The sequence below is a fragment of the Chelonoidis abingdonii genome, chromosome 5 (genome assembly GCF_003597395.2).
Source record: "Chelonoidis abingdonii isolate Lonesome George chromosome 5, CheloAbing_2.0, whole genome shotgun sequence".
Lineage (NCBI taxonomy): Eukaryota > Metazoa > Chordata > Testudines > Testudinidae > Chelonoidis > Chelonoidis abingdonii.
The window spans coordinates 43,750,906-43,760,034 of NC_133773.1; the positions used below are offsets into that span (position 1 = coordinate 43,750,906).

The 9,129-nt window shown below is 42.2% G+C and overlaps 1 protein-coding gene across 3 annotated transcripts; it reads left to right on the forward strand.

Annotated features, from left to right (window-relative positions):
* Positions 1 to 1,651: 1,651 nt before the first annotated feature.
* Positions 1,652 to 8,811, forward strand: SPRY1 (sprouty RTK signaling antagonist 1). 3 transcript variants are annotated; one of them, XM_032797085.2, is made up of 3 exons: positions 1,652 to 1,814; positions 2,558 to 3,003; positions 6,611 to 8,811. In XM_032797085.2, the coding sequence occupies exon 3, from the start codon at positions 6,666 to 6,668 to the stop codon at positions 7,626 to 7,628; it is 963 nt and encodes a 320-aa protein (XP_032652976.1). In that variant the 5' UTR covers positions 1,652 to 1,814; positions 2,558 to 3,003; positions 6,611 to 6,665; the 3' UTR covers positions 7,629 to 8,811. The 3 variants fall into 3 exon arrangements, with proteins under 3 accessions (XP_032652976.1, XP_032652978.1, XP_032652977.1); XM_032797087.2 differs by lacking the exons at positions 1,652 to 1,814; positions 2,558 to 3,003 and adding an exon at positions 3,019 to 3,422; XM_032797086.2 differs by lacking the exons at positions 1,652 to 1,814; positions 2,558 to 3,003 and adding an exon at positions 4,252 to 4,671.
* Positions 8,812 to 9,129: the final 318 nt, after the last annotated feature.

Here is a 9,129-nt window from a genome sequence, read left to right on the forward strand (position 1 = left end):
AAAATTACCTCCCACATTTTACATATGACACTCCTGTTAATAACCCCTAGAATGATATTAGCCTTTTTTGCAGCTGGATCACATTGTTGACTCATGTTCAGTTTGTGATCCCCTATAACCTCCAGATCCTTTTCAGCAGTATCAGCACCTAGCCAATTATTCCCCATTTTGTATGTTGTGCATTTGATTTTTCCTTTCAAAGTGAAGTAATTTGCACTTTTCTTTATGAATTTCATTTTGTTGAATTCAAACTAGTTCTCCAATTTGTCAAGTTCATTTTAAATTCTACTCCTGTCCTCCAAAATGTGTGTAGACCTCACAGCTTGTTGTCATTTACAAATCTTGTAAGCATACTCCCACTCCGTTAACTAAGTCACTAATGAAAATATTGTATAGTACTGGACCCAGAATTGACTGCTGCTGGACCTCAGTAGATTTGACAACAAACCATTGATAACTACTCTTTGAATATGCTCTTTCAACCAATTGTGCACACACCTTGTCAGGGCCGCCCAGAGGATTCAGGGGGCCTGGGGTCTTCAGCGGCAGTTGGAAGGACCCCCTGCTGTGGGTCTTTGGGGCACTTCGGCGACGGGTCCCGGAGCGGAAGGACCCTTAACCGCCAAATTGCCGCTGAAGACCCGGCACTTCAGCATCGGGTCCCGGGGTGGAAGGACCCCCCCACCCCCCCCGTGAGTCTTCGGGGAGATGATTGGGGGACAAGTGGACAGATCTGCATGTGGTAATTTTTTTGTGGGGATATTATTTGGGGGGTGTGAGGGGAAGAAGGGTGAGTAAGTTTTGTGCCTAGGCTAGTGTGTGTTTGACAGTATTACAGGTAGGGTGACCAGACAGCAAATGTGAAAAATCGGGATGGGGGTGGGGGGTAATAGGAGCCTATATAAGAAAAAGACCCAAAAATCAGGACTGTCGCTATAAAATCGGGGCATCTGGTTACCTTAATTACAGGGCAGTGGCCTTAAAGACATGCTTATCTTTTAAGAATAAATGGTCCAACTTAGTTCTGTGGGACCATGTAAGCGTTTGCAAGACCATGACCTAGACCTGCTAAAGTTGGTGAGATATTGGTATAGATAATAAATGTATGTGTGTGAGAGTCAGTCTTATATTACTTTCCATAATGTTAACATATTTTTATAGGATAGCACAGGGGTCAGCAACCTTTCAGAAGCGGTGTGCCCAGTCTTCATTTATTCAATTTGATTTAAGGTTTCACGTGCCAGTAATACATTTTAATGTTTTTAGAAGGTCTCTTTCTATAAGTCTATAATATATAACTAAACTATTGTTGTATGTAAAGTCAATAAGGTTTTTAAAATGTTTAAGAAGCTTCATTTAAAATTAAATTAAAATGCAGAGACCCCGGGACTGGTGGCCAGGACCTGGGCAGTGTGAGTGCCACTGAAAATCAGCTCGTGTGCAGCCTCCGGCACCCCTGCCATAGGTTACCTACCCCTGGGATAGCAAGTAAACCTTGAAATTTGCACGTGCAACTGAATGAAGAAATGGCTGCCCGGTTATAGAAGACTCCATTCCAGGATTTCAGGAAAGCTTTCTGAGTGACACATTGACATCATTGGAGGCGTGACTGAGGGTAGAGGCGGGGGCTCAGCGGTGAAATGCTGCTGTGCCGAACTGGAATTACTCTGTAACAGCAACAGTAAAGCCATAGCAGATTGCAAAGTGATAGCAGCAGACAACAGTGAGCAACTGCTGTCTACACTGGTTGCGTTCGAATTAGCTCCAGCTACTTCAAATGTGCTTTGGGAAGCAGTTTTTAATCTTTATATTAGGTAAGCATAAGCAATGTTTTTTCCTCTCCTTTTTTGAAGACATTTAGGAACAGATCAGGTGCTTAATATTTGTTTTTGTACTGAAGGGGTCTCTTTATACTCTTGTTTTAAGGTCTAAGCTTAATAGTTGCTTTGCTAGATGCAAATAACATTTGTATTATGAAATGAAATGCTGTTTTACTGCTAATACTTTCATGGAGAGCATAGTGATGCACTTTTATTAGCCTCTTTGCAGTTTAAGTCTGCAACAGGTCAACTTCATGAAATGCTTATATACGTACTATTCTGAATTATAGGCAAGCATTCTCTTGAATTATCTAGTAAAATACGTAAAGCCAGTTACAATATGCTGGCAATTATACAACTTCCAGTTAAGTAATTGTGCTATCCTTGTATTGTCGGTCTTGCTTAATGCAGATTTCTTTCTTGGGTGTTGGAACGTTGTTTTCTCCACTTAAAATGCCAGGGAGCTTTAAAAGCACTTCATGCAAGAAGTTTGTGTCTAGAGTTGCATTATATTTTAGTTTTCTGACTGACATGCTGTCTGTGCTCCAAGCCTGTCAATCAGTCTGCAACAGCAACAGCAAGCACATGGCAGTTTGCAGAGAGCTCTGAGACAGAGCCATTGCTTTCTACCTCTTGCTTGGTTGGAAGTAGCTCCAGTTATTGTAGATGTGGCTTGAAAATAAGTGTCTCTTCGTTATTATCTTTTCTTTAAAAAGTTCTTTTTTTGCTCTAGGCAGTCTCGTTGCACTTTGGCTGCACGGAGGTCGGAGAGTTTGCAGCAGGACCATGAGGTGAAGCAGAGCTGGATCCTCGACGTTGTGCACCACGCCAGTTCAGTGTGGAAGGCTCCTGGACTATCCCAGTCAGAGAAGGGAAATAAAAGTCGAAGGAAGAAAAGAGGAATCCTGTATTCCTTGCTCTGCTGTATCTTGTTGGAGACCTCAACGTTGCTGCTATTGCAAGTGACTGTTGCTGCTTCTTCAGGCAGCAGTTGTGCCTGCATCTTGCAATTTTTATCTTCCACTAGTTTGAGATGAAGTATTTGCAGCAAGGGCTTGATTGTCGTCACCTATAACAGGAGGGAGAGAAAGACAGACTTGCAGCCAGAGAAATTGCTTCCTTCGGAATCCCATCACCGAGTGATTTACTTCTCTCAAGAGAATTGTGCCCACTCAATGAACAAGTGAGTTAGGGTAACGGAACCATTGAATGTTTGTTTCTTTGATCGGGGAGGTGGGGGGTAGAAGTGGATTTCCCTCCGCTCGGTGAATGTGATCTGGTGATCTCTGTGTGCTTTGCAGAGAAGAGAAGTACGGAAGAATTATCCTCTCCAAGCAAAAGAGGGCTGGAAAAAACGAGTGGGGGGCCACAGTCTCCGCTGAGGGGGAAACGAAACCCACCCTTCTCCAACATTTAACGCTTAACAGTTGCGCTGCCCCGTGGATCTTAAGTGTGGTGGTTTAAAATGGATTTGTTGTTAGTAACTTCTTGGAAATAAGTGAATCCTTAATTACGTTCACATTCTTACTGAGCTGGGTTAAAACTATGGATTCTGCCTGCAGCCGCCGCCTTTTGCACGTGTCGAGTTGGAGGAGTTAGCAGGTGCCGTTGCATTCCCCCCCTTAATCTCGTGGGCCAGGAGAAGGGGAGGGAGATCAGGCTGCTCCCAGCCATGTGCTGGTGCTGAGGTCCAGTTTAGTCTCGTGTGTGCGCCTGTTCCTTGTTTTAAAACTGCCGTTCAGGGTTATGTTTTAATCCCAGGGCGCTGAACTTGCTCTGGCCGAGGAGCAGGCTTGAGTGTGCAAAGGGGCGGGACGGCTAGAATCGGTGGTTTAGGAATCAGGGCAAACCTGGGCTGTGCATTGCTAATGGCTCGGGGGGTCTGAAAACCTTGTGCCCCAATTAGCCCCCAGCGATTCCAGGAGAAGAGTGGTGGGAAGCCGTGGTGAAGGAACTGCACCGAAGGATCTGTGGTTAGAAGGATGTTCTCCCAAGGATCGAGGCTAAACGCAGGGTGTGTGGAGGGAAAAGGGGTCCTTTCAGTGTCAGAGCCTGACAGTCATGGATGGGGGAGGAGAGGGGGTAATGTTTAAAGTGAGACCTTAAATGCTTCATTGAACACCTAGCAAAATCCCCCATCCTAGCAGAGAGATCTAAAACCTGCATTCATTAATCCGAAGGGAGAGAGCTTTCCTCCAGTTCTGGGTCAGGTTTGGCAGGGCTGCAGAGTGGAGAGGCTGAAATGATGGGATAAGAGGAGAGAAACGTTCCCCTCCCCCTCCTTTCCTCCTCCCTTAGAAAGCCCACAGGAAAAAAAATCCCCTGTGCACATAGTAGCACACCCAGACCTTTCAGTGCTGTGCTTGAAAGGCACGGGGAGGGGGAGCGCGAGGGAGGGAGGACGCTACCGCTTTAAGTATTGGAAAGTCCGCCCTCCTGAGGTAATGGTAACCTCAGCCTCTTCCCCTCCTCCTGCAAAAGGGGGGAAAAAGCCCTTGTTTTCATTCATAACTTTTTCCTCTTCCTTCCTCTCCGTCAACTATTTATTCATCGCTTCACTCAGCTCAGATTGCAGAGGGCGCAGCTCCACCACCGTAACTTGAAGTGTGGCGATAGTCTGCTTCCTTCCCCCCCCCATCTTTCTGTGTAGCAAAGGAGCAAGTTAAAACGCAGCATGCCGATTGTTGTAGCATTTATTCGGATGGCGATGCTGCCTTTTCGAAGCTGATCTGGGAGGAAAAAAAAAGTGGGGCAGTCGGGGGAACCCTGGAGAACTGGTTTGGAAGAAATGCTGACATGCTGTAAATTGTGCTCAAATCTGCAATGGTTCTGACCTTCTGCACAAAAAATGGTATCTTACACTTTTGTTCACTTTACCTCTTGGAAAAAGTAATTTTTTAATCTTATTTGCAGTGGGAGTATTTGGTTCTTTCCATCAGAAACTATGATGTGGTATGCAACTAGCTTTTTTTGTCTTTCTTTTTTGTGATTTGAATGGTCAGTCTGCATGTTTTATAATATTGCATTTTTTTCAGAGATGGCACTTGTGCTCTTTTAGAAATACTATAATCATTCTTCCCCTGCAAGTCCCACTGCTGGTCTCTGCAGCTGTATGTCTTTCCTCTTCTGTGTTCATTCATCCCTAGCATTTTGTGTGCTCATATTAAGACTTATGAAAAGGAGAGCCTTATTATGTGGGATGAATAAAGACTAACTGAATAGGGGTGAGGTTTTGTAATCTTAAAACCTTAGGTCCTTCACAGGTGATATTTAAGAATGAAAGGAGACCTTTGGCCTCTGGTTTGTTTAATGCTTTCTATGCCCCAGTGTAAATTTGAGATAAGTAGTTCTTAGATTCCCCGCTCCCCCCCCAAATTCTACAACTGCCTATTGAAGCAGTATCTCTTAACAGGATTTCAGTGTACTTTTGCTCTTCTCTTCCCCTGTGTATTCATCCTCTCCCTCCTTTTGCTTTCTTGAATTGGAAATAGCTCCATGTCAAATATGCTCTGGATATGCAAGAAAAACATACTTTTTCCAAGGTTATTGGATAAGTTGATTTGGCATGTATTCCAACCTGAAAAAGGAAAAACATGATTGTATGCAATTTTATTATTTTGTGAGGCTGGGGGAAGTAAATCTTCCGTTAGCTGTTGGTACAGGAAAACAAATGTTTGTTTTCCCATGACGCTTTGTGATCACTACAATGATGTATAAATAATCTGCCCTCCTTGCCTCCTCCCCCATTACATTTTATATAGGTACAGAATTGCCCCTCTGCAGAATTTTCCAAATCAACATTGTAATAATCTATCTTGGTAATTTGAGACAAGAAGATATAAAAATGAATAAATAGCTCAAATTACATTTCTTTTATCTGTCTTCCAAAATTAGTTTGAAGAGCTTATTAATCAAAAATTTTCTCCTTAGAATAGCTTGTGAAAACTGAGATGTATTTTTTAATTTATTTTTTTCATGAGAAAAGGTACTTAAGAAGTCAGCAATGTCTGAAAACTGTGTTCCAGTTTTATTTTACTACCTCATCTGCTCACACACCCTGCCCTGTAGTCTCAAAACACTTGAGAGCTGTTGTATAACACGTTATTTACATCTGGTGTCTTACTTTAATAATGAGTTTGTTACATTATTTGGAACCTGTGAACTTTCTACTGGGAAGTATCCTTCAGTTTTAGACTTTTTTTTGTAGGATTTATTTTGGGATTTCTTAATGGATGCATGTTTCATTTTAAAGATAGATCATAAGCTTAAAACAAGGGTAGGTACTGGAGTACATTTATGAAAATGTAAAAAAATTTAAGAAAAGCAAGAGTTTGTGCAAATTTCATTATGCAGAATATGAATCTGATACTGGTCATTCAGGTATCTAACTTGATTTGAAGTACTCAGTATTACTGTTGCTGATCTGCTCAAGTAACATGAGAGAGGCATTTATTTCCCATGCCTTGCCAACTAAACATATAGGTTTATACTTCCTTTATTTGTTTTTAATGGAAAAAGCTCTGATTTTAAATGGCACAGGGTCTCCTCTTACATTCCTCATCTGTAATGCCAGACTCAGACTCCTCATCCTCTTCCCAACCCCCTCCAACTGGCCTTTGGCCAGGTCTTCAGCATCATCGTAATCCACTGCTGAAGGAGATCATTACCAAGTGGTTGGGGCAATTTTGTGGCTTGCCATGACATTTTTATTTTTAAAAGCTTCCTGTGACTTATTCCTCTTTCACCTTTGATCTCTCTTTCTCTTTTTTTATTTTTATTTTTTTCCTTAGGATTTCAGATGCACGCCAGGTTCACACTGAATGCCAGAAGTAGAGATCCCTACAGATGGAGCCCCAAAGTCAGCATGGCAGTGACGGTTCATTAGTTGTGATCCAGCAGCCTTCCTTGGACAGCAGGCAAAGGTTGGACTATGAAAGAGAAATTCAGCCGCCTGCTATCTTGTCATTGGACCAGATCAAAGCCATAAGGGGCAGCAATGAGTATACCGAAGGCCCATCTGTGGTGAAAAAGTCTGGTCCACGGACAGCACCGAGACAAGAAAAGCATGAAAGGACTCATGAAATCATACCAATTAATGTGAATAATAATTATGAGCACAGACCCAGCCACTTGGGACCCGTGTCTCACCAACATAACGTAAGGGCTCCTGTGCTGAGTAGATCAATTAGCACTGGAAGTGCAGCTAGTTCTGGAAGCAACAGCAGTGCTTCTTCAGAGCAGGGGTTGTTGGGAAGATCGCCCCTATCTAGGCCAGGTTCAAGTCACAGATCTGAAAGGACAATCCGGACACAGCCTAAGCAGTCATCTTTGATGGCAGATGATCTGAAGGGTCCCTTGAAAGAGGACTTGACACAGCACAAGTTTATCTGTGAACAGTGTGGGAAGTGCAAATGTGGTGAGTGCACAGACCCAAGGGCCTTACCTTCTTGTCTGGCCTGCAACAGGAAGTGCTTGTGCTCTGCAGAGAGCATGGTGGAGTACAGTACCTGCATGTGCCTGATCAAAGGGATCTTCTACCACTGTTCCAACGACGACGAAGGGGACTCGTATGCGGATAATCCCTGCTCTTGTTCCCAGGCACATTGCTGTTCTAGATACCTGTGCATGGGAGCAATGTCCTTGTTTTTGCCTTGCTTGCTCTGCTATCCTCCTGCTAAGGGATGCCTGAAGTTGTGTCGCGGGTGTTATGACCGGATCAATCGTCCTGGTTGCCGATGTAAAAACTCCAACACTGTCTATTGTAAACTGGAGAGCTGCCCATCACGGAGTCAGGGGAAGCCCTCATAATTCTGGAGGGAAATTTCACTTCTTCAAACACTTGCTTTCAGGTTGTGGCTAATTTTCTGTTTGTGTGGGGATTTACCCCTACCCTCATTCCCTTCCTTCTCCACTTTTACATACTCCAGTTTTTTCCTTTGCACCCTCCATAACTCCTCTCTCAACTCAGATAGGTGTGGAGTATTTTACCCAGTTATGTTTATTTCAGTCTTTGGTAAGCATGGACTGTGTCCCTGCATTTGGCACCACAGCTTGACAGAGCCTCTTAGGTTTGTAAGTAACCCGCACATGAAAGAGACAGTGAGGGCTAATGGGCTTTTCTGCAGCCTGTTGCTCTGCAAAAAACTTCCCCAATGTGTCCTTTTGTTCTCTGCAACTGTGTCTTTTTGGTTCCAAGAAATAATTCTACCTTATTTCATGAGCAAGCTGGATTAATCTTGAGGGGGTTGGAACCGTAGAAAATATAAGGCTGGCTTTTACTCCCCAGTGCAAAGAACCTGCTTTTCCCTCTGTTCCCCAACCCTTCTTGGAATTGTCTCAGTCCAGAGACTTGCCTGGCTGGTACATTTTTTTTTCTTTCTTTTAAATGTAGTTTTGTTTTTTGCTTCACTATATAGATCTTCACATTGGAGACATTATGACTGCAATTCGTTCATCTGTTTCTCTTGCTTTCAAATCTGTGAAGGACATCACCCACTCCACCCCTTCCCCCATGTTTCTGTGGTCATTGAGAGCCTGTTGATACTGATGTTAAAGTTGACCGTGTTTGCATATCTGAATAATCTTCAGGTGTCATTGAATTAAATTACCTAAATGTTCCTGGATCTTTAACACTTCTCTTATTCCCTTGGTTAGTGAATTTAGCTCTGCCTTGTGCTTCATAACTTTAATCTGTTCCATGTTTTATTGCCTTAGCCACAAATTGTGGTCTTTTTTTGTATATTTTATGTATAAAACACAAAGTTGAATCCTGACTATTTTTAAGACAAAAGTCTGTTTAAAACTTTTTTTATTGTAAAGAATATTTATTATTTGAATCTCTATTATTTTATGATATTTATTACAAAGGACTTTTTGAAAAATGTACTCATGTCTGAATATAACAAAATATCAATACTTAACAAAAATAAGGGTGACACAAAGAAAGTACGTATGTTAACTATAATGCAGAAAATATATTAATTAATGAAAATGTCTCTTGAGTTTTTCATTTTAATATACTGGTAGGTTTTGTTATGATTTCCATGTCCATATTGCAAAGTGTCTTGCTATTTTTTTTTTCTCCTTGTGCACTGCCAGGGCGGTTGAATAACCAATACTGTGAAGACACTAGTATGTGTCTTGTTTGTCTTATTTTGGTGTTGAAAATTCATTATCAAATGAGTTTTCACTGTGCTATTTAATAAAATTGAATATGTGTAATTTGCTTGATGTTGCCAAGAAGTTTAGGCCACATGTATTTATCAGAGCATTCTGGAAATGCAACTGTAGACAAGGACCTCTAACTTCA